This window comes from Protomyctophum bolini, assembly GCF_963924005.1.
Source record: "Protomyctophum bolini genome assembly, chromosome: 13".
Classification (NCBI taxonomy): Eukaryota; Metazoa; Chordata; class Actinopteri; order Myctophiformes; family Myctophidae; genus Protomyctophum; species Protomyctophum bolini.
This window is the reverse complement of record NC_137874.1, coordinates 40,629,139-40,654,451: the sequence shown is the minus strand read 5'-3', so window position 1 is coordinate 40,654,451 and position 25,313 is coordinate 40,629,139. Positions and strand designations below refer to the sequence as shown.

At 44.3% G+C, this 25,313-nt stretch overlaps 1 protein-coding gene across 1 annotated transcript; it reads right to left on the bottom strand.

The window, feature by feature from the left end:
* Positions 1 to 216: 216 nt before the first annotated feature.
* LOC308327360 (uncharacterized protein) lies at positions 217 to 23,953 on the bottom strand. The gene is made up of 10 exons (XM_080780738.1): positions 23,919 to 23,953; positions 22,835 to 22,891; positions 15,939 to 16,916; positions 14,419 to 15,180; positions 9,726 to 9,853; positions 9,283 to 9,352; positions 5,881 to 5,962; positions 3,747 to 3,821; positions 3,001 to 3,154; positions 217 to 888 (listed from the first exon to the last, which is right to left on the bottom strand). Exons 2-9 carry the CDS (start codon positions 22,873 to 22,875, stop codon positions 3,014 to 3,016), a joined length of 2,277 nt encoding a protein of 758 aa, XP_080636864.1. The 5' UTR covers positions 22,876 to 22,891; positions 23,919 to 23,953; the 3' UTR covers positions 217 to 888; positions 3,001 to 3,013.
* Between the last annotated feature and the right edge of the window lie 1,360 nt (positions 23,954 to 25,313).

The window sequence follows — 25,313 nt, the reverse complement described above, 5'->3', positions numbered from 1 at the left end:
CAATAACAACAATTTGAATAAATTATGTAAAAATCTTGACACACACAATTATGTTCTGCCTGGGTTACATAGTAATGGCTGAGTGTATTCGCAATCATGCCCCATTGTTCTTGTTAGCTTTTTGAAAACGAAGTGTGAAGTAACTGCCCTTAAAACACTGGCCATAATGGCCAGCATGCGGTTGTGCAGAGGGCAAACAAGACGGTACGGACAGCCTAAAGTTCGGACATTTATTTCAAACCCATTTACAATGAACATGTGATTAATACATGTAATATACATAATAACGCAACGTTGTTATTTGCAGCAGCAGAAGAGAATGAAAAACGTTTTAACAGCCTTGGGATTCAAAAAAGCACGTTAAGTCATCTATACCCTCGTGGAGAAAAAAAACACATTTACATTTTTATAGAGTAAACTTTTAACTCAACCCCTAAACATTATGTATAAAAAAAAACGACAACGTGCAGCAAAAACACACCGACTTCCTTATGGTTACGGTCTCTGCTCGTGAACAAAAAAAATTGAACATGTAAAAAAAAAAGCAGTAAAAACAAAAATCCTCGCCAACATTCCCATAAGCCATTCCCCGAATCGGGATCTCCAAAGCTATACCTCTGGTGGGAAAGCACAGTCAGGGGAATACAGAGGGCTTTACTGTCTGCAGTACAAACATTCTAAATCCAAGTACTGTCTCAAAGTACTTCCAGTTATTAAAAACGCCTGTCTAAATGAAAAAGTAGAGCAGTGACAGCTACAGCGCCGCGCCCCCCAACCGGAGTGCCAGGTAGAGGTTTAAAGAGTGAAGAATGGAGAGGTTTTGTGCAGTCCATAATATGGGCAGTGAAGGCCTTTGGAGCGATCTCCTCTCAATCCAGACCCAGGTACCTGCACGAGGAAAATGGAAACAAAAATAACAATAAAACTTTTTTTGTATAGGTTTCACGACATGGAATGCAGCTCAATGTGCTTTACAGAGCATAGAGAAGCAAAGGCATAAAACATTACAATAATAGCAGTGATGCGATACAGTGAGTGACAATGAATAACAAGGATTTTAAAAGCTCAACTAAAAGCCAGTGTATAGAAGTGGGTCTTGAGCTGTGCTTTAAAAATGTCTACAGAGGCACATCGAGCATAGCCTGGTTAATAAACCAGACCGAACATCGAGCAGGCCAGCAGTGGAAGACCTGAGGGGGGGCAGTTTGGGACATATCTAGGCAGGCAGTCATGTGGGTAGGAAGGTGCAAGACCATTGAGAGCTTTATAAACAAGTAAGAGAGAATCTGAGAAATTTCATATTTCACACACCTGTTCCAACTCACATTCAAGACAGGGGGGGCCATTACCTCCGACGAAGGAACTTCATGTACGGTTTTAAATATGTTTAGGTTTGTGTATATCGTTTGTATACATATATATGTATATGTAAACATATAAAGCTAAAATAAAACCCCACGACTGAAATCAGATTAGGATTTATGTCAGTCTGAAGCTGTGATTTGTGAAACGGCGTGAAAGACTCCTAAACAATGAACTAATATTATGTAAGACTGATGTTTAGATGCCATCATTTTATTTTTCTAGATTGAGGCTGTAATTCTATGATCTTTCCGAGAGCATTAACGGTTTTATGGAAGACACTTCTGAACATGTTTTCTAGTTTGATCACTTCACTACTCTTTAATCTTAAAATAACAAAAAACTGAAAACAGACGATCTCTACAAGTGCTACGTGTGTTGTGGAGCTTCTAGAGATTGTCTATTTTCAGTAGAAGAGTTGCTTCTATAGAACAGATTCCCAACCTTTTTATACTGAGGGGGCAGCGGTGACCGAACGGTTTGCGGAGCGGTCTTGATATCGGAAGGTCGCTAGTTCGTATCCCCGGACCGGCACGTTAAAATGACCACCGCTGTAGTGCCCTTGGACAAGGCATTGAACCCCTACCATGAAATGTTCTATGAGCAGGGCCTGGCTGTAAACAAGTTCTTGAGCTTAGTCCAGTTACCCTGGGTAAATATAGTAACTTTGCTTTGCTCTGAAGTACCCGTACCACCTCAGAACATATTTGTCTCTCTGAGTACCGCCATAATACCTGATGTTAAAAAACAGGAGCGTACACCTGCACATTTTTGTTCCATTCCTATAAGCCAATAATGCTGCTGCTCTGACAAAACTCTGTCTAATCACTAATCAGCACAACCGATGATATTTCTAATGCGATTAATCCGTTCTCAAATCTTCTATTAACGGCTATAGGTGTGCTGTCATGCCCATTTCAGCACAGCTGGAGAGCCTATTTCAACCAATTGCTTGGTCAGAAGACCTACCTGTAGCAATATAAATATTTCATTCCACCTTTGTCTTCCTCCTTTTTTTGGGGGAGACTACTCTGTGTAACACCAGAGGGGGGGGGCTCAAATACCACTAGTAGCAGTCGTTGGGAACCTCTGCTATTCACCTGTTTCCTAGGCTGTGTGTGCTCCACTTCCTGTCGATTTGATCCAATGAAATCCAACGAAACTGGTCAGATGACCAATGATATCCAATGAAATCGACAGGAAGTGGAACACACACACACACACACACACACACACACACACAGCCTAGAGCCAAATTCCAATACCCAAAATCTCAGCCACTCGCTCACTCACACTCGGTCACTCCATCATGTCAAATGATGGTGAAATTGGTGACCTGCCGAAATATGTTACCATCGTGTGGACTTCACACAACTTACATGGAGGTCTTTAAATAGGTGGCCTGAATACCGCTAGGTTGAACTCTGATAATAATGAACAAACTGCAGCGATGTCTACACGATTGTCACATATTTCAGCAGGTCACCAATTTCACCGTAGCACCACCATGCTGGAGTGAGCGAGTGCGAGTGAGTGAGTGGCCGAGATTTTGGGTATTGGAATTTGGCTTTGGAAACGGGTGAATAGAAGACATACTGGCTGCTGTGAGACGGAGAAGGTGAATCCATGTTAGGCTACCTTAGCGGAGCCTTCACCAGCGCTGGCTGGGTCCTCGGTTGTACGGCCCGCGTTGCCGCGCCTGCTGTATGTTGCGGTATTTGGACATGATGCTCTGGCTCTTCCTGAACACGGGTTTCGTCTGTTGGGGGAAGGGGCGTGGCACAAAACTGTCCTGCAAGAGAAGACGGATAAAAAAAAAACCCAGACTCATTGGAGGGAACGTTGGGTTTTCTTGGACATTCTGATTGCAATTACACCAATAAGGGAAATCTAAAACCAAACCCATCACAAAATCATATGACATATAATAGTGCAGCAGCTGTAATGGGTAAATCATTAGCAATTCACAACCCATTTAGACCAGAGGACGATTAAAAAAATCTAAATCCGGCATCTAAAACGGTTTTCTAAAATAAAAACCTATGTTTCTATGTCATTGGTGGTGGCTCAACCTATTTCATGTCAAGGACCCCCAGAATTATCTGTATTTGGCCGGGGAACCCTAATCTGAAAATATGTTGTTCCAGCGACCCCCCCCCTCCCCTCTGATCTTCTCATGGGTTTCAGAAGGTGGTCCATGAAAAGCAAAGCTTTTGCACACCTACAGGCGACAGGTGCGTAGGAGAGGGTACGGTGCCCCAAAAATGAACAAGGAAAACAACCGCACACTGTCTTCAAATGCAGTGACCACCATTTATTTACAGGGAAATAGCAACGTTTCGGCCTATGCGGCCTTCATCAGGCTATCTTTATGTGGTCCATACCATGAGTGGTTTCCTAAAGCCTCCAGGCGGTCCCGGGCCAGGTCTCCGCGGACCACCGGGGTTGAACCTCATCCGCTGTCAAAACAGAACAGAGGCAGATAAAGTCCTGCACACACCGGGTGCGCAGAGACGCGACAACGCATGGAAAATAGAACGGTGGCGTATCGGAGCGTCAGGCGAGGCGTCAGCGCGCGTCGGATGCCACCGGTGTGCGATAGGTTCATTGAAAATAACGGAGGCGGCTGTTTTGATGCGTGGCGTTCGCAGACGGTGTGTGTAGCCCTTAAGGCTTCCTGATCCTTGTGCTCGGGGGGGGGGGGGTCGCAGGTCGATTGTAATGCTCAGGTTCCCAAACAGTGGGTCGGGACCCATTTGTGTGGTCGCGGACACATGATTGATTATGGGTCCCTTTATTTAATTTTTGGTTTCCTACATTTTCAAAAAACATTCCCAAAAAATAAAATAAAATAAAAAAGTAATCATGAATTAAAAAACAAATTCAATGATTTCATGTAGAAATAATAATAAACTAATTAAAAAAAATCAGGTCATATCACGAATAAATACAAGAAAAATCGAAGGCATTCCATAAATTAGAAAACAAATGTTTAGGAAGAAGTGAAAATAGCCGATCTTACATGCTTACAACGCGGCACCAAGTGACGCGTTGTGAGCTTGTAGATCTGCTATTTTCACTAGTTTTGGGTCCGGGGGAGACACAGAATGTCTCATGTGTGTCACGGGCAAAATTATTTGGGAAACACTGGTCTAATGTGCCTCTTTACTAGAAGCTTACACTAGGAATGTACTTGTGATCACTACGGAGGAGTAGCGTATACAACTGTACATTGGACGTGAAACATGACAGGGAGCCAGACTGGTGAAACATACGGGAGAACTTGATCACAGGCCGAGCAAGAGCAGTAGAAAATAAGAACACCGAAGTCTGACGTCCATATCGGCAGAGCGCGCAATTCCACCGGTTCATGTACTTTTTATTTGCATTGTATTCCCCATAGGGGAGGATTTTAGATCGCCTCATATAAGAACTGTGTTGGAAAAATGAACAAGTCACCCCGGCCGCTTCGCTCATATGGATATGAAGAATCAACTGACAGAGAAAACGCTATATTGTTAATACCGCTACTGACATTTTCGCTAGAAACAGACTGTATCATATATGAGTGACTGACTGACTGTCGCAAACGATACAGAGACAGACACCTCCCTGACAATAACGCAGAGACAGCTCGTTTATTTTTGGACCACAACGCTTGTATGAAACGATTTTAAGATGAGCCCATGTTATTCTCCATAGAGAAAGTACTTCTGTGAACCAGGGGAATGGAGGGGATGAGAGAGTGACGCCAGGACTTCGGCGCCCTATACATGTTCAGACCCACGGAATAGAGCAACAATAAAACCTCATTAATGAAAATATGATGATGATAATGTTTAGGTATATCTTTCTAAAGTAAACCTGTTGCATACGTACAGCCAACCAGTTCACAGACTGAGGATTTAACCTTTTGTCTGAGACTATTCATGTTTATGGAAGTTGCTTCTGAACATGTATTCTACGGATAGTTTGACTACTTCAAATACCCTTTAATCTTCGCATAACCATGTTGTGAGCTTGTAGATCTGCTATTTTCAGTGCTCAACATGCTTCCATAGAAGACATGCCGTCAGCTTCTATGGAATCCAAATGACATCGTGAGAACTTTAACACATTTAGCCCTGAGGCCCATTCCAAAAAAGAATAAATAACAATTCAAAAACAGTTTTCTGAAAACCCTTTCTATGTCAGTGGTGCTCAACCTTTTTCATGACACGGAACCCCCAGAATTATCTGTATTTGTCCATGGACCACCCATCTGAAGAAAAAAAAATAGTTCTAGGGACCACTCCCAGAAGCAAAGATTTGAGTTAAAAACATTCGCTCTGACAGAATACTGTATATATTCAAAGATTTGCGCCACATTTACATGATCTTTCAAAAATAGCAATTCTACAAGTTCGTAGCGCGGCACTGCTATTTTTAAATAGCTAAAGTATAACATAATAATTCTTAAAACCCGCCCGTGCCTCGTCCTAAAGAACAATATGAAAGCCCACCTCTGGCGTCTCTTACCGGGTTGTGTCCATGAGGTCCAGGCCCGGGCCTCCTGAAGGGTCTCCCTGGTCTGTGGAGGTCATGTAATGCATTCATTGGCCTGCAGCAAACACAGGAGGTCAACGTCAGCGGGGAATAATGTCACTCTGGTGAAGCCGAGGGGCGCAGCAAGTGCAGAATGATATCGCCTCGTGGGTTTTAACATTAAAGTACCCTAGACTTGGCTAGCATAAGAATTACATCATAACTATACGTAAACAAACATCAAGTCCATAGACTTGACTGGCGACGTGGAATTTATAATTAGGCTCTAGGTAAACAAACACTATGATGTAATTCCGGAAAGCCATGCTTAACCCGCTTAATACACTATAAAAACTATAGTGTATGATGATGAGATTAAATTTATTGTCAATGTACAGCACAAGTACAGTACATATATCACCAGAAACCCGATGAAGGTCATTTAGACCGAAACGTTGTCACTCATGTGAATAAACTTCTGCTGAAGACCTTTTTTTCTCATGATTCACATTTTTTTGCCAGCTCGTCTGAGACAGATTAGTGAGTTTAATTTAGGAACCCTTGTCATGTTAGCTGTTGGATACATTTAAAGTGGACCCTTGTCATGTTAGCTGTTGGATACATTTAAAGTGAACCCTTGTCATGTTAGCTGTTGAATACATTTAAAGTGGACTCTTGTCATGTTAGCTGTTGGATACATTTAAAGTGGACCCTTGTCATGTTAGCTGTTGGATACATTTAAAGTGAACCCTTGTCATGTTAGCTGTTGAATACATTTAAAGTGAACCGTTGTCATGTTAGCTGTTGGATACATTTAAAGTGAACCCTTGTCATGTTAGCTGTTGGATACATTTAAAGTGGACCCTTGTCATGTTAGCTGTTGGATACATTTAAAGTGGACTCTTGTCATGTTAGCTGTTGGATACATTTAAAGTGAACCCTTGTCATGTTAGCTGTTGGATACATTTAAAGTGGACCCTTGTCATGTTAGCTGTTGGATACATTTAAAGTGGACTCTTGTCATGTTAGCTGTTGGATACATTTAAAGTGAACCCTTGTCATGTTAGCTGTTGGATACATTTAAAGTGAACCCTTGTCATGTTAGCTGTTGGATACATTTAAAGTGGACCCTTGTCATGTTAGCTGTTGGATACATTTAAAGTGAACCCTTGTCATGTTAGCTGTTGGATACATTTAAAGTGGACTCTTGTCATGTTAGCTGTTGGATACATTTAAAGTGGACTCTTGTCATGTTAGCTGTTGGATACATTTAAAGTGAACCCTTGTCATGTTAGCTGTTGGATACATTTAAAGTGAACCTTTGTCATGTTAGCTGTTGGATACATTTAAAGTGGACTCTTGTCATGTTAGCTGTTGGATACATTTAAAGTGAACCCTTGTCATGTTAGCTGTTGGATACATTTAAAGTGGACTCTTGTCATGTTAGCTGTTGGATACATTTAAAGTGAACCCTTGTCATGTTAGCTGTTGGATACATTTAAAGTGAACCCTTGTCATGTTAGCTGTTGGATACATTTAAAGTGGACCCTTGTCATGTTAGCTGTTGGATACATTTAAAGTGAACTCTTGTCATGTTAGCTGTTGGATACATTTAAAGTGAACCGTTGTCATGTTAGCTGTTGGATACATTTAAAGTGGACTCTTGTCATGTTAGCTGTTGGATACATTTAAAGTGAACTCTTGTCATGTTAGCTGTTGGATACATTTAAAGTGAAACGTTGTCATGTTAGCTGTTGGATACATTTAAAGTGGACTCTTGTCATGTTAGCTGTTGGATACATTTAAAGTGGACCCTTGTCATGTTAGCTGTTGGATACATTTAAAGTGGACTCTTGTCATGTTAGCTGTTGGATACATTTAAAGTGAACCGTTGTCATGTTAGCTGTTGGATACATTTAAAGTGGACCCTTGTCATGTTAGCTGTTGGATACATTTAAAGTGAACCCTTGTCATGTTAGCTGTTGGATACATTTAAAGTGAACCCTTGTCATGTTAGCTGTTGGATACATTTAAAGTGGACTCTTGTCATGTTAGCTGTTGGATACATTTAAAGTGAACCCTTGTCATGTTAGCTGTTGGATACATTTAAAGTGGACTCTTGTCATGTTAGCTGTTGGATACATTTAAAGTGAACCCTTGTCATGTTAGCTGTTGGATACATTTAAAGTGAACCCTTGTCATGTTAGCTGTTGGATACATTTAAAGTGGACCCTTGTCATGTTAGCTGTTGGATACATTTAAAGTGAACTCTTGTCATGTTAGCTGTTGGATACATTTAAAGTGAACCGTTGTCATGTTAGCTGTTGGATACATTTAAAGTGGACTCTTGTCATGTTAGCTGTTGGATACATTTAAAGTGAACTCTTGTCATGTTAGCTGTTGGATACATTTAAAGTGAAACGTTGTCATGTTAGCTGTTGGATACATTTAAAGTGGACTCTTGTCATGTTAGCTGTTGGATACATTTAAAGTGGACCCTTGTCATGTTAGCTGTTGGATACATTTAAAGTGGACTCTTGTCATGTTAGCTGTTGGATACATTTAAAGTGAACCGTTGTCATGTTAGCTGTTGGATACATTTAAAGTGGACCCTTGTCATGTTAGCTGTTGGATACATTTAAAGTGAACCCTTGTCATGTTAGCTGTTGGATACATTTAAAGTGAACCCTTGTCATGTTAGCTGTTGGATACATTTAAAGTGGACTCTTGTCATGTTAGCTGTTGGATACATTTAAAGTGAACTCTTGTCATGTTAGCTGTTGGATACATTTAAAGTGAAACGTTGTCATGTTAGCTGTTGGATACATTTAAAGTGGACCCTTGTCATGTTAGCTGTTGGATACATTTAAAGTGAACCGTTGTCATGTTAGCTGTTGGATACATTTAAAGTGGACTCTTGTCATGTTAGCTGTTGAATACATTTAAAGTGAACCGTTGTCATGTTAGCTGTTGGATACATTTAAAGTGGACCCTTGTCATGTTAGCTGTTGGATACATTTAAAGTGGACCCTTGTCATGTTAGCTGTTGGATACATTTAAAGTGGACCCTTGTCATGTTAGCTGTTGGATACATTTAAAGTGAACCCTTGTCATGTTAGCTGTTGGATACATTTAAAGTGGACTCTTGTCATGTTAGCTGTTGGATACATTTAAAGTGAACCCTTGTCATGTTAGCTGTTGGATACATTTAAAGTGAACCCTTGTCATGTTAGCTGTTGGATACATTTAAAGTGGACTCTTGTCATGTTAGCTGTTGGATACATTTAAAGTGAACTCTTGTCATGTTAGCTGTTGGATACATTTAAAGTGAAACGTTGTCATGTTAGCTGTTGGATACATTTAAAGTGGAAGGCAGAACTCAAAAAGATGCTGTACCGTGAGGACTTTGTGTCGACATAGCGCCCTCTATGGTCACTGTAGGGAGCGTCTGGGTTTGCATTTCGTTCTGAAAATGAAGAAACAAGGCCTCGTCAATGTAATGGAATGCATAAGGCGTTTTTTATGCAGACATTGCTATACAGATAGAAACATTAAATAATGTATACATTATCTACATCCGTTTAATGGAAAGGATAACTTCACTATTACTACATTATATCAAACGATGTAACAGATCGTGCTGAACATGAATAACATAAATAACGCTATGCCTATTGAGAGACATTTCTATGGAAAAGCCAAACTAAATAAAAGCCGCTAAAAGGATTGTCATGCCATGTGATAAAAAAAAAAAAAATAGAAATAGCAATCGTGATGAAGTTCCTAGATACTGAGAATGATCACAATGAGGAAACTCAGAAGTGAAGGCTTCCACGTACCCGTTTTAAACTTGTTCCTCTCCTTGGGCGGCGAGCGTCCCTGGGAGGTGGAGGTGGAGCTGGGACCGGCCTGCCAGTGAGAGACCACCACCAGGTCAGAGCCCAGGTCAGGGTCTATGGGGGAGGAGCTGAGGAGACACAGCACTGGTCACTGTGTGCTCGCCATTACACATTTAACCCATTTAGACCTAATATTTTGAAAAAGGCCTAGTTCATTATGAATCATGTGCACTTCAGTCTAGCAATGTTAACAATTAATCAAAAAAAATCTATTAATCGCCGTTAAGACATTCTTTGGGCGGTTTTCTGTGCACGTGGCCGAGGAACGCACATGTAGTCTTTCTGTATGTGAGCAAAAGGTTGATTTATGTTAGACATTATTGAGGGGAATTAAGACTCTCAGATAAACTGAAATTAAACTTCTTATCAACTAACCGGTTAATCGATCTATAAGGTTATCAATTAATGGATCATTTGCCTCCCTACGTTCAATCGTCACTTTTATCATCTGCTCTTGCTTTAGCGGTTGTAGCTCGTTGTTTTCGTGCCCCACTAAAAAAGATAAAATAGATAATTTAATACCTCATGAGAGGCTGTATTGTTAAGTTAAACAGAATAGGGACAGATCTGGACATGCATCTTAAACCTTTTCTTGGATTCACTGCAATTCAATGTCTTACTGAATACATACTGTACTGATTTAACCGCCTTGTCGCCAGCATTAAATCGCGCATTGTCACGGTTTTATCACACGTAACACTTATTTTGAAGAGCCAAATAGCCGTAACCGCATGTTACAATGACAAAATGCGGTGTGTGTTGTCTTGACCGGTTGTCCGCTCGCTAGGGGCAGAAAAAACCCGACCGCGTGTATCACAGCTCCTGCTTTCGGCCGTTGAAAAACCTTGTTTTCACCAGAAAACATTCATTGCGTTGATTTGGAGAAACAGGCATTTGAACGCGCACCATTGAATGCACGTGAATACGCGCGCATCTTCAAAATGGCCGCGGCCACTGTCTCACTTGTTTTGCTAACGAACGGTGGCTAACGATACGATCGGATCAAAACATGGATTAAAGAATATAAACCCCTGGATTTCTGTCAGGCTAGACGATTAATTTAACAGCGTTTTCTAGGGTTCTAGAACAGGAGTATAAAAGGGTATTTCTGAATAGGCTTAGCATCACACCATGGGTACTTACAAAAAAAAGAGAAGCAATGTTTTATGTCCATGCTTCTGTATTCCTCTTAACACATTGTAAACCCAATCAACCTGCGCTCTACGGTATCGAGAGGTTGGTACGTCGGCGGGGGATCTTGCCGGAGTGCCACAGTTTAGAACATGGCGTCAAATCTTCGCAAATCTTCCATCGTCTGGATGTCATGTGGACATTGGTTGGTACTTGGGTCACATCCAGAATGATGATGATGATCCCTTCCCGTTGTGAGCTTTAAGAAGAGAGGATTTGGGGGTCATCATGGAGGCAAATCTTCGCAATATTCATCTTCGGGACATCCTATATCGGTTGGTCATATCCAGATCAGGATCCCTCCGTTGTGAGCTTTAAGAAGAAGAAGAAGAGAGAGGATGTGGGGAGACGTCTAAGCCTTGGGAGATGTTTGAAGCGTTCCAAGTGGCAGCTCGGGGGCAAGTCCCCCCCCTTCTGAAGTAGGCGTTGCAAACTGGCCTCTCGTCTATGGTCACTCGCACAGGGCGGGAGGGGGGGCTGGTTAGACATGGGCGCGGGCGGCGTCCTTGTGCTTCTATGATTTGACTCCGATGTCAGTTTCTGCCAATATTTCCATGTAGGGCAGGGGGGCGGGCGCTTACTTCCTGCTTCACTGGAGGAATGCTGGGCGTGCATGTCACAGAGAGGCAGTATCAGCTTCTACAAATCAGAAATGTCATTAAAGGCCGTGGCAGACTTTTTATAGTCACCCTCGTTTGTTTCACAAGATCCACTTCTGGCATGGCTGTTCGGGGGCCAAGATAGCGCCTTGTAAAATTAAGCAGGCTCTCACGGTGCACGCATTTCTGACGTTCCAAGGGTACGCCAGCTTCAATCTCCAACTTTCAGTGTGTGTAATTAGGCGAGTCGAAACTTGTTTGCACACTTGCATCATGCACGCCCAAGTTTTAGACGAGTTTATGAAGGATCGCCTGCTTAGTTGTGCCACTCGAGCACACAAGTATGCCATGCCGCCTTTCTTCTTGGTATATATCCAATGGGGGTGGGGTTACCATTTCATATCTTCTGTATATATTTAATGAAAGTGGGGTGAAGAGGGGTTAACATTTCATATCTTCTTGGTATATATTCAATGGGGGTGGGGTTAACGTTTCATATCTTCTGTATATATTTAATGAGGGTGGGATGAAGAAGGGATTCCATGTATTTTCTTCTGAAGTTCTGCCACTAGCTCTGATGAGATGATTGATGGTCATTGGTCACATATCTGTAGAAAGTGGTGACAGAACATCGCTCAGATAAGCGCACGGGTCCTCTTCACATGGCAGTCTTGCGTTGTAGTCACTTGGGATTTTCCTCGTCAATGGTCAACTCTCATTCTTTTCCTCGTCAATGGTCAACTCTCATGATTTTCCTCGTCAATGGTCAACTCTCATTCTTTTCCTCGTCAATGGTCAACTCTCATGATTTTCCTCGTCAATGGTCAACTCTCATTCTTTTCCTCGTCAATGGTCAACTCTCATTCTTTTCCTCGTCAATGGTCAACTCTCATGATTTTCCTCGTCAATGGTCAACTCTCATTCTTTTCCTCTTCAATGGTCAACTCCCATGCTTTTCCTCTTCAATGGTCAACTCCCATGCTTTTCCTCGTCAATGGTCAACTCCCATGATTTTCCTCGTCAATGGTCAACTCCCATGATTTTCCTCGTCAATGGTCAACTCTCATTCTTTTCCTCGTCGATGGTCAACTCCCCATGATTTTCCTCGTCAATGGTCAACTCCAATGCTTTTCCTCGTCAATGGTCAACTCCCATGATTTTCCTCGTCAATGGTCAACTCCAATGCTTTTCCTCGTCAATGGTCAACTGCCATGCTTTTCCTCGTCAATGGTCAACTCCCATGATTTACCTCGTCAATGGTCAACTCTCATTCTTTTCCTCGTCGATGGTCAACTCCAATGCTTTTCCTCGTCAATGGTCAACTCCCATTCTTTTCCTCGTCAATGGTCAACTCCCATTCTTTTCCTCGTCAATGGTCAACTCCCATGCTTTTCCTCTTCAATGGTAAACTCCCATGATTTTCCACTACATGGGCCCAAATTATGTTGGCCCAAAGTTATGCCAAATTAGTCAAAATCAACGTTGAGTCTATAGTACTGCAGTGTTGATTGGAGGGCCGGTCTTCAGCAGAATGACATCTCTGAGTCCATCCAAGCCCCACCGCTGGTCCAGGTCAGTGTGGTTGGCCTCTGGATGCAACAAGGGCTTGTGGGGCTGCCTGGGGCACACGTTTTGACATCAAAGATTCCTTCAGCGCCTCATCACGCCACGGGTTGGTAATTATCCCACTTCCACCAGTTGAACTGGGTCCTTTCCTTGGCTTCTTCCATGTCCAATACTGACGAATCCATTTGCCGTGTGTTGTGTGTTTCTGAGTTGATGTGGGGAGTGTGCGGTCCTCTTCAGTCTGAGTTGATGTGGGGAGTGTGCGGTCCTCGTCAGTCTGAGTTGATGTGGGGAGTGTGCGGTCCTCTTCAGTCTGAGTTGATGTGGGGAGTGTGCGGTCCTCTTCAGTCTGAGTTGATGTGGGGAGTGTGCGGTCCTCTTCAGTCTGAGTTGATGTGGGGAGTGTGCGGTCCTCTTCAGTCTGAGTTGATGTGGGGAGTGTGCGGTCCTCTTCAGTCTGAGTTGATGTTGGGAGTGTGCAGTCCTCTTCAGTCTGAGTTGATGTGGGGAGTGTGCGGTCCTCTTCAGTCTGAGTTGATGTGGGGAGTGTGCGGTCCTCTTCAGTCTGAGTTGATGTTGGGAGTGTGCGGTCCTCTTCAGTCTGAGTTGATGTGGGGAGTGTGCAGTCCTCTTCAGTCTGAGTTGATGTGGGGAGTGTGCAGTCCTCTTCAGTCTGAGTTGATGTGGGGAGTGTGCAGTCCTCTTCAGTCTGAGTTGATGTGGGGAGTGTGCGGTCCTCTTCAGTCTGAGTTGATGTGGGGAGTGTGCAGTCTTCTTCAGTCTCCGCGCTGTCGTTTGCGTCATCTCATTTGATACAACGGGGCTTGTACAATTAGGCTATGAAGCTTCATTCTATTTTTTTCCCCCTTTTTTTGCTTGATTTTCATCTTGAACAGCAAATCCTGTCTGAATGTCCATTCTCCAATAAATGGAGACTTCTTTTGCAACAAAAACCTTCTCCCGCAAAGCGGTGGTGCACATAGCCATATTCAGACATTGTAAAATTAGACCGCTGTTATATGGTTAACTTGTTTAAGCACGCTTGGACACGGTGACAACGTGAACCTTCATTAGGAACCTCTGTAGTGAAAGTGACCTCTGTAGCGTCAACTGAACCACATCTCTCTCTACAGCTCATCGGCCATCTCGCTCTCCGTTCTCCACAGTCGGCACACCCTCCTTTTCACATTTAGAGAAATCTTTTGCATCTTGATTTTTTTTTCTCTCTCTCTCCCTAATGAGCATCACAGTGTGAGAGGAGGGGAATAATACCGTACCTGCGTGCACTCAAGGACCGGCCAGACTCCACCTGTTCTGTTTCGGCCTCGGCGTCAGAGTCCCGGGAGGACTCGTTGTTTGTGTCGTCCGGGGTGGGGGACGACGACGAGCGCCTCCTCGCCGGGGGGGGCTCCGGCGTCTTCGCCGCTGCCTCAGGGCCGGCGGCGGCGTTTGTCTGGAAGCGTTTCTTCCGGAGAGCGAGGAGGGAACTGGGCGTGCCCTTGGGCGGCGGCGCCACCGGTGCCACAGCAGCAGCAGCAGCAGCGGAGCCCTCCGGCCGAGGCCGGGCTCCTCCTCTGAAGGGCTCCTCGCTCAGCCTCAGAACGGACTCGGCTCTCAGCTGCCTGCCTTTCACGATGTGACTCTTGTCGCGGAGGGACAGGGGCCGGCCTCCTCCGAACGGCCGCGGGATGCTGAACAGAGAGGGCGCTCCCCCCCCCTCCCTGCGGGGGTGCTTGGGAGGACCCCCCCCGTGCTCCAGCAGAGGAGGGGGCGGGTGGTGGAAGCCGCCCCCGCCGCCGCCGGCCGTGTGTGCGTTGTGGTCGTCGTCGGACATCCTCCTCTTGCGCGACAGCTCTCCTCCGTGGCGCTGCGGGGGGGGGCCGTGGCCGCCGCGGTGGTGGTGGTGGTAGGATGAGGAGGAAGCCGGGGGGCCTCCTTTCCATGGGGGGGGTCTGTTGTACGGCGGGGCGTTGGAGTGGCTTTGGGGCGACCTGTCTGCGCCGTGGTGGGGCGTCCTGGCATCCTGCACGGCAGGCCACCTGCAGAACCCACCAACAACACAAAAAAGCAATTACAATGGCAGATCCAAGTGTTGTGCGATGTGGGGGAGGGGGGGGGAAGGGAACTTTTAAAAGCTTTTTAATCATCTTTTAAGGCTGCCCACCACCCTTCACTATAAGGCCATGATAGCATCAAACGGGGGGGGGGGGGGAGGGGGGAGGTAAAACTTGCACATTACAGTGGTAACACTCTTCTGATTGGCAGGAGGTGAAAATACAATTTTCTTTAAGCATCAGAGGCCCCTTTTTTTAACACCCCCTCTCGATAACTAGGACTTGGTGCAGGATTTAAGAGGTAAAGATCAGTGGCAGGACTGGGCCTTCAGTAAAGGACTGGGCCTTCAGTAAAGGACTGGGCCTTCAGTAAAGGACTGGGCCTTCAGTAAAGCCTTTCTACAGGACTGGGCCTTAGGTAAAGGACTGGGCCTTCAGTAAAGCCTTTCTACAAGACTGGGCCTTCAGTGAAGCCTTTCTACAGGACTGGGCCTTCAGTGAAGCCTTTCTACAGGACTGGGCCTTCAGTGAAGCCTTTCTACAGGACTGGGCCTTCAGTAAAGCCTTTCAACAGGACTGGGCCTTCAGTAAAGCCTTTCAACAGGACTGGGCCTTCAGTAAAGGACTGGGCCTTCAGTAAAGCCTTTCTACAGGACTGGGCCTTCAGTGAAGCCTTTCTACAGGACTGGGCCTTCAGTGAAGCCTTTCTACAGGACTGGGCCTTCAGTATAAAGCCTTCCTACCCGGCCGGCGTTGCGGCTTGGTTCCTGTACCTCTCTGCATATGGGCCTCTCCCCTGGAGGTCCCGGGGCTTCCTCTGTGAGCCAGAGGGCCCGCCATTGTGGTGCGGAGAGAACGCTCCTCCTCCTCCCGGCGCGTTCCAGGGCTTGCCGCCGTTGTTGCCGCCGCCGCCGCGAGGGGAGCGGTCGTACGGCCGCCCCCTGGGACTGTGGTGGTGGCCGCGCGGGTCGCGCCCTCCTCCCCGTTGCTCCTGCTCCTTCTGGGGGAACGCCGCCATCGGCGGCCTTTTGGGGGCCCGGAAAGAACCGCCCCCGCCGCCGCCGTGGTTGTTGGGGGAGTGCGCCGTGGGCCTGTCGGCCGGGTGGTGGTAGTGGCGCGGGGAATGGGAGGGGCGGTGGGAGGAGGACGGCGGGGGCCCGTGGAAAGGCGGCGGCGGAGGCCGCCGGTGGCCCCCCTCGGCGGGGGACCCGCGCATGGGACTGCGGGAGGACGAGCGGTGGGGGGGGACGTGGGGGGAGCGGTTGGGCCTGGAGGACGACCCTGGGGAGGGTCCGCCGTTGTGGCCGGAGGGGGCGCCGGCGGGTCTGTTGTTGTGACCCCCCGAGGGGGAGGGCCGGCCGTGACCGGGAGGGGGGGAGTGGTGCCTGTTGTGATGAAGGGAAGGGGAGGGCCTGCCGCCGCGGCGAGGGTCCATCTGGGACGGGCGTGAGCCCTGAAAGGACCCAACGTGGTCGTTGGGGGACTTCCAGTGGTTGAACGGCGGGGGCTCCCGGCGGTCTCCCATCAGCGGGGCGCGCTTGGAGAACGGAGGGCGTCCTCCTCGGCCTCCTCCTCGCCCTCGGCCTCCTCCTCCTCCTCTGGAGTCTCTCCATCCGGGAGGCCCGGGCGGCGCGGCGGCGGGGTAGTCCTGGTCATTTCGGCGGCCTTTGGAGTGGGGCGCGTAGCGCACTTCAGACGACACGTTACCGTCGGCGAAGGGCCTGCAGAGGACAAAACAAACACACACACACACACAGAGCAGGTTGTTACAGTGACATCATGCGTACGTTCAAATTCCATAGCGTGATTTCACTCTCCACCAGCTAACAAACGGCCCTTCACCCACTAGGTCACCAAAGTTCCTCTTCTGATGAATGTCGATCTGCCAACATTAAAAAGCCAAACATTCGCCTGCCGCCAAACTGTAAACTCACAAACGTGTCACACTACGAAGGGAATGCGGGCATAATAGTCAGGACGGGTCCAGGCATGTGCAAAATATGAAACGCAACCATATCATTACATTGTTCCACATTGCATGTGTTGCTTACATCGGAAAGTTGTAATGTTGTAAAGTGAATGAAAATGATGGCACGAATATCAATTTCAAGCCTTTCAAATTCACATCACTCTTACATATTTATACACACACACACACACACACTGGCAACCATTCAGCACATATTCTGAATCAATGCAAATTCTGAATCCTCAGTCATTCTATCTGCCAAGAAATTATGAATAAGGCGACTGTGCTTAAGTTGAAACTGGGCTAACGAGTTTAGGATTAGGAGGAGTTGGCTCCTGCTCCGATGTTCCCTGTTACCGTAGCACAATTACCCATGGACAAGAAACACACACACACAGGTGTAGGCCTGTCACAATTATTACATAAAAGTGTAATCACAATTATTTTAGATATCATTTCCATGACGAGGTGTGGGGAAAAAATATATGTGAATAATAGCTTTGAAAATACGGTTGTAAAAGAAAAATCACACCCGTGTGAACTGAGTGGTGCAACTCCCCCCCCCCCCCCCCCACCCCCCTAATTATTGGATTAGGCCTATATAATTCTTCTTTCTTCAAACCAGCACGAGCCACGAGGTAAGAAACTATATCATTATTCACTGTTCGCACAGCACCCACAGGCAGGTGTTCTTAATCGCTTGGCATTCCCATCAAAGTAGCCTATATAGCCTATACCACACTAACTTTGTGATCAACCTTCTTAATGTGCATATTTTATTTGTAAAAAGCAACACTGTATTAACCCATTGACGCCTGGTGTAACGTATACGTTGTTCTACCCTTGATGCCGGCCGTGCTCTCTGTGTCTCATCAGCTATTGCTATACATGTAGCAACATAACTATTTAAAAAAAAAATCATCAGAATTTGAAGGTTTTCAGAAACCTTAGGTCAGGCCCTAGAAGGCGTTCCCAGATTTGGCCTCAGGCATCAATGGGTTAAGACATGGCAGTATAATATTGGTGCAAAATGGAAATATGTAATTAAATACCGGTAGTTGAGAGAGAGAGAGAGAGAGAGAGAGAGAGAGAGAGAGAGAGAGAGAGAGAGAGAGAGAGAGAGAGAGAGAGAGAGAGAGTTGCTTTGAGAGAGAGAGAGAAATGCTTTGAGAGAGACAGAGAGAGAGAAATGCTTTGAGATCGACTCCTGTGCTTATCGATCGAACGTCGATTAATCGATTTCTTTGGGTCAGCCCTATCATGAACACATACATAGGCACATACATACAGTAGGTGAACACATAGGTGAACACAGACATTGCTGTTCCTTGGAGTGGTTGCACCACTCAAAAATCGATAAACATAATATGTTTATATGTATGTCGAAAAATGTTCATACATTTTCAAATAATATTAAAAAAAGGAACCGAAATAGCAGATCTACAAACCGTGTGTGTCACTTCATGACAGAGTCCATGCATGGCGTGAGATCACTTAGTACAACACAAAGGATGTGTTCAGTATACTGGCTCCTTATCGTCCCCCAAGAGATAATATTTCAGTGCCTGGCCGGCTGTAACCCACCCAGAGAAAGGCTCTCAGCGCCTGGCCGGCTTTCACTGCAACCCTTTACAACCCAGTCAGACACCATCTATTTTAGACCCAGTTAGTAAATAAACTACTATAAACCTGGTCAATGTTAGATATCTAGCAAACAAATGATTTTAATTAGTTACAGTTGCTAGATCTTATTCACTTACTCCCAATATAATCTATTGACCCCCAGGGGTCAATACTATGCCCCCCCCCCCCCCCCCCCTACAGCATAGAGCTATTTTTGGTGCAGAGATTTGAGTCTACACCATCTCTTCGCCCCAAAAATAGCTGATCTACAACCAACCTCATGACGACACACAGCGCCACATTGTGCTGCATTGTGTGAACTTGTAGATCAGCCATTTTCGCTGAACTGTTTACCCCAGAATAGTGAAAGAAACCTGGTCAGACAGGGCTAGCGTTCAGTGTTGATTTCATCGACTAAAATTAAGACGAAAAATGTTCGTCGACTACCTTTTTTTTGTTCCACTGACGAAAACTAAATGGAAACTAAATGAAAACTAAGCAATGACTAAAAACTTAAGAGTAAATATATTGACAATTTCGTCAACAAATAAAAACCAGACTAAAATGTTAGGAAGGGACTAGTGGACAAGAGATCCATTATAAGTCATTTTACACTTGGTTGCATGCTGAAAATAGCTGATCTACAAGCTCACAAAGCGTCGCGTTGTGAGCTTGTAAAAACTGTCATTACGATGGCATCAAGGCCCGCCAAAATACATTTTAGTCGACTAAATCAACTGTAGATTTGGTCAAGTAAAACTAGTCTTAACACTAAAACATTCCAGGTGACTAAAATGTGACTGAAACTAAATGAAGTATGAACTATTGAAGAGACTAAGACTTAAAATAATATCAAATGTGCTGCCAAAAACAACACTGCTAGCATTGCCACACTCATCGAGGCCTGTCCACCAGACAGAGAACAGACTCTATCAGTCCTGGGGTGGAATTGCCACTATCTACTCTACTAAGGCCTCTTTTAAACGGCGACCATCTCCAGATAAAACGTCAAAGTCCCGTTGCGTTCTCATTTGTTATTGAGGATTTACACGAGAACGCACACTTTATGAAAACGCTATAACGTCGCTAGGTGGCGGTAGCGGGCTGTCAAATAGACCAGTCACCCACGTACAAGAAGAAGAACCCCTTCACACAACCCAGAGCATGCAGGCAGAGCGGCCGGTTATATATTTTATAATACATTAGGCTGCTGCCGCGGCTGCCGCCTATCACAAGGCTATTTATTTACATCATGGTTTTACATTCACCATCGCTGATGAGCAGCGCTTTGTAGGCGAGGAGGGAGGCTTGTTCAGGAACTCCATTATATCATATATCTATGTATGGCTCTGCATTAATGTAATAAACATTATGAGCTGTGAGCCAACGTGAGCCATGATGTCATGAGTTTTGCGGATTCACCGTTTTGCCTGTTTACACAGAGAAGGGATAAAACGGCGTTCTCAAAGATTTCCACTCTGGGAGGTGGTTTCACTTTGTTGCGTTTTCACCTCCTGAAAACACAGTTCTCGTCTAAAATGGACCACAGCAAACGATACTTTATTTTGCCGTTTTCTATGAACACCATTCTCGTGTAAAGAGGAAGACCGCCTAAGTTTAGCTGTGCAAAGGTTGAACTCAAGCGCAAAATGTCTTGCCCTTGTGCTTAAGTGCTTTGCGAATTAAAATCCAAGCGAACAGTGTCCATAAACAGAGGTGTATTGGTCGTCGCTTCACAAGACTGTCCATATTCTTTTCCACACGAACATGCTACTTTACATAACAGGTTTTTACAAGTGAGTGTGTAATAAATGCATCCTCACTCCTCGCATAGGGCCCTCGGCTACACAAGCAACGCAACACAGCCATGTTGGCTTCTGTAGCCGCTGCCGCCAGACGGTATCCTATCTGATGCCTCAGCCACAGTTGAAGAAGAGAAAGAAACTTCGTTCAAAGCAAACTTTTAACTTCAGCTCCTATAATTCAAAGCATTCCTTGAGAAGATTTACAAAGACTAAAAAGCTAAAAAAAAAACGAGTCATTTCCTATACAAACATGTTGTTAACTACTATGTGTACACTACACAAGTTAAAATAAAAAGTTCACGTGCCGTTCACCGTTGCGCCCCTGTCCATAACCATGGCGGTGAACTTCATGTGCACATTGTACACATACACATGTACACATGTACCAATTGATAGGATGCCAGGTCAACAAATGAACCTGAACCAAAGGTATAGTTATAATGTATTTACCATTAACATAATTGTTCGAAATAACTTTTGTACCTAGGCCGCCAAGCCACCGGGCCCTGACGGCGTGCCGCGGGTTCGACTCCCGGGCCCGACAGCCTTTGCCGCGTGTCACTCCCCATCTCTCTCCAGTATAGTATACTATAAAGTCATAAAAGCCCCTAAAACAGGTGCAGTACTTAGTTTAGACAGTTTTTGGTTTAGACTAGTCATTGGTTAGACCAGTCATTAGTCCTACAACTACAACCTATCTCAAACCCTCACCCTAAACATAATAGGGCTGTCAGAACGAATTTCATAATATGAAAGAAATTCGAATATTAAAAAATATATATATATTCGAAAGCTAAAATTGCCATTCGAATGGAGCTTTTATCATTTATTAATTCTATTTAATATTTTTATTTTGTTTTATGTTATTTTATCCGCTCACTAAATGTATTGAGTAACGAATCTACCGCTGTGAAATCTCCCATCTGCACGCACGCACACACGGTCACACGCGCGCCTCGTCACCTCCTCCCTCCTCTGCACGCATGCACACACGCAGTCGCACAGCGCGCTGCAACTAAGAAGAATCACTCGCATGTTTTATTAGTACCGTCGAGTCTGTTGCATATTGTGGACAGTTTGAAAATGCGGGTCCTACGTGCATTAAACCATTAACGTTGGTCCGGCTGGTTTCATTTTGTCCTACGCGATTACGTGAATCAGCATGGCTGCGCCTGCAGTAGGCTATTACCAAAACAAACACATGGTAGGCTACTTTTGTGTTGCACATGGAAAGCAACTGAAAACGACCATGGATATATTAAAGACAGTTCCCCTGTGCTGCTGTGCACAGCGGAGATAATGCAAAACTCCAGGTACGAACCAAAACACTGACTGTCTGAAGCTGATCATCCACGACTATATCTCCAGACTAGTCCTGCAGTCCCGCAATGAAGGAAAGACAATCTCGCCTCTCACTATAGTCCACTACAATGCCATTCTAGCGTTAAAACCTACATTTATGTGTTATTCAACAATTACTTTAGCGCAAAATATAGGCATCTCTATATATCTTCATTGCTATTTACTAATGATGGCCTGTTCATCGTGACAGCATTCCGTTTAAAAAGAAAAAAGAAAAAGTCCATGATTCCTGACTAGCCTACTCACTACTCAGACTATACTGTATCAGAAGTATACAACGTTCACTGTAAAATGCATTTGCACTATAGACAGACAACAATCTTACCGTGCTGAGTGCACTGTGCTCAATAAAACAACAGTTTAAACGCTATTTTGTGCCGAAAACCATTATTACATGTTCTGAAAATACTGCTTTGTCGTTTGGAAGGGGGGGCCCTCTAGTGGACAGAACGTGCATCGTCAAAACCTTGTTATTCTGTGTATTATTATAGGCTAAATATGAGCTAAAATACAATGTAAATATTCGAATATATTCGAAAATTACAAATAATTAAGCAATGAAATTCGAATTGGATTATAGAGGTGAACTGACAGCCCTAAAACATAACCTCCCACGGGGCAGCACAGCTAAACCTAACCTTAACCCATGTCTAACCAATGACTAGTCTAAACTAAGTATGCACCCCCCTAAAACAAATCTTTGAAAAAAATAACTTTTGTAGCTTTAAGTCAGTACCGTACCTTGTGAACAAATGGATTTGTTCGCACATTATATAACAGACGGTTTACCATCCCGTTTTCAAAACAAATTGCATTACGATAAACATCACGCAATATAAGGACGTTTTCATTTAAAAAACAACCCAAGTTGTATGTTTACCTTGGCTTGAAGCGTGGCGGTCCCAAACGTGGCCGGGGCATCTTTGGCAGTGAATACCTGAAGAGACACAATCATTAGTTAGTATAGTTACATCAAAATACAATCAAAAACAACAACAACAAGACTTTAAGATATGACTTCCATAATCCTCTCAAGCACAATTCATAATTTGTGTGCTTCTACTTTCACTGTAAAAAATGTAACAACATGTAATAACATGTTCCATGAAATTACAATCCTCGGTTAATCCATCCATTTGTAACGCCAGTTGCACAACACAGTTTATATATCCATTCAAGCATGTCTGTACAGTCTGTATCACTATCATGACGATATGTTCCTGGCCGGGCAGGAATATGAAACAATATGGTCAGAATAATGTAAGTGACACTTTGACCTGGTGTCAGAATGGCCTGGTCAAATCACTCAAACCACGCAACCATTTTCACATTAAACAGTTTTCAAACGTGTGTGTGTATACAATATATAGTTTGTTTTGGGCGACATTCAACACAATTTATCCTGAATCTAGTAGGGATTTGAGGCCAACAACGACATTATGGTTGGTGTTGAAGACACCCATGTTTTGCTGGCGACTAGCGATAGCTAAAATGAGTGACCAATGTGCACTGCAGGCTTGCGACATTGTCATCTACAGAGACAGTATCGCAGAGACATCCATTCGTTGAATGAATGTCGGCAAACCCCGTAATGACACAACGACACCTTCATAATGTAGCTATTGCTAGACAAGCAAGACAAGTGTTCCAAATTGAACCAAAGCATAACTTTCAGTTTCAGTTCATTATTATCACCAGATTAGCAGCACGGCGCCGGACGTTAGGCTAAAGGAATGCAAGGCCACCGAGCTAGCGTAGGTTAGCTTAGCATGTTGCTAAAGCCCCGGCAGCCAGTTGAGCTACTTTGGGCGTTTTACTTTTGTTTTTATATGTAAATAAATAGCACATATTCCACCGTTCATATAAATAAGTTAAAAAAAAAGACAGTCAACTCGTTCTTTGTTTAATTTATTGCTATGAGATATACAAACACAGTAAAATAATGTAAGAGATCAAACACTTACCAGCCAGACCGTCCTGTGACTGTGAGATAAATCCTTGTCCGTGTTGCCAGATTGTGTGAGAAATAAGCATCCAGGTCTATGAAAACAAGACCAAAAGAAGCGACTACTATGATATTTGAAGATCTACAAGCTTGTAGATCTGCTATTTAAAAAATAAAAAATAATCTTGGGGGGAAAAGAGACAAACATGGAATATTTTTGAAGAAGAATGAGGGTCACTTGGGCCGGCACAACATATTTTTCTATATAGATATAGGTTCCAGGGTTCATGGACAAATACATTCATCTGATCTGGGGATCCTTGACATGGAAATGTGTGAGAATCACTGGTTTAAACGAAATTAGGAAACAAGCCCAAAATAGCGCAACTACCAATATTATTTATCTGTAAAGTTACAGATAAATAAAATAAGCCCAAAGTCGCTTATAATAAGCATGGCAACACTGACCCTTCTTCTTCTTGATCTGGACAGCTGTGTTCCGCTAATACACCGACTGTCCATTAAACCTTTCTTTGTGCAATATCGCCACCTGCTGGATATTTTAAAGGACGTTTGTGGCCTGTTTATTTTCATGGAAGATTGGAAATGTAATGGACATTTGTCAGGTTTTTCATTGTCCTTTCCCCCCCCATTGCCATAATTAACATACATCATGTAAAGTAACTGTTATTGTTTTGTTTTGCTCCAACATTGTTTGAATTTCCAGCATATAAAAATATCTGTTGCCCATCCATAATGGCTTCACATTTATATTGTTTCTAAATTGTCTTGCCTGTTGTAACGATTAGGGGCCAGGCATTGTGTAGAACTGTCCATCTGTTTGTCTTAATGTTAATGTCTTAACTTAGGCTGTACGTAGCAGCAACGTTAACAGGTGCCTGTGATGACACTGATGACTGGCTTTGATAACAAAGGCAAGGCAGGTGTGCAAACTGGGGAAGCATCTATACCGTGTTTGACTGTGGGCAGCATTAGCAGTAAACCAAAGCAACGTTTAGGACAGGACAGGTAACAGCTTACTCACTGTGGGACCAATGGGCAATGTGGTCTACCACCTGGATGGAACCTGGAGGCTATAGTCTGCATGTAACGTTTAGGACAGGACAGGTAACAGCTTACTGTGGGACCAATGGGCAATGTGGTCTACCACCTGGATGGAACCTGGAGGCTATAGTCTGCATGTGAGCAATAATACATCAAACCATCAAAAGGTTCAATGTCTGGAGTCAGGACATTGTTATGATGCACTAGCTGATGCCTATACTATAATATACTGTAGTTATGCATCAATTAATTTCACATGCAGCTGTGTGGAATGTGTATAAATATTACACACAGTGTATAATATAGTAGCCTAGTAGTATAGATGCATAATAATGAAGTTGAAGTTGTC

What these genes read in the sequence shown, in the direction of transcription:
- LOC308327360 (XM_080780738.1), bottom strand. Translation starts at nt 22,875, where the DNA reads ATGCCCCGGCCACGTTTGGGACCGCCACGCTTCAAGCCAAG. An exon ending in CCGCCACGCTTCAAGCCAAG is followed by an intron (nt 16,917 to 22,834) that starts GTAAACATACAA and finishes TGTCCTCTGCAG; the next exon opens with GCCCTTCGCCGACGGTAACG. An exon ending in GACCTCATGGACACAACCCG is followed by an intron (nt 3,822 to 5,880) that starts GTAAGAGACGCC and finishes CTGTTTTGACAG; the next exon opens with CGGATGAGGTTCAACCCCGG.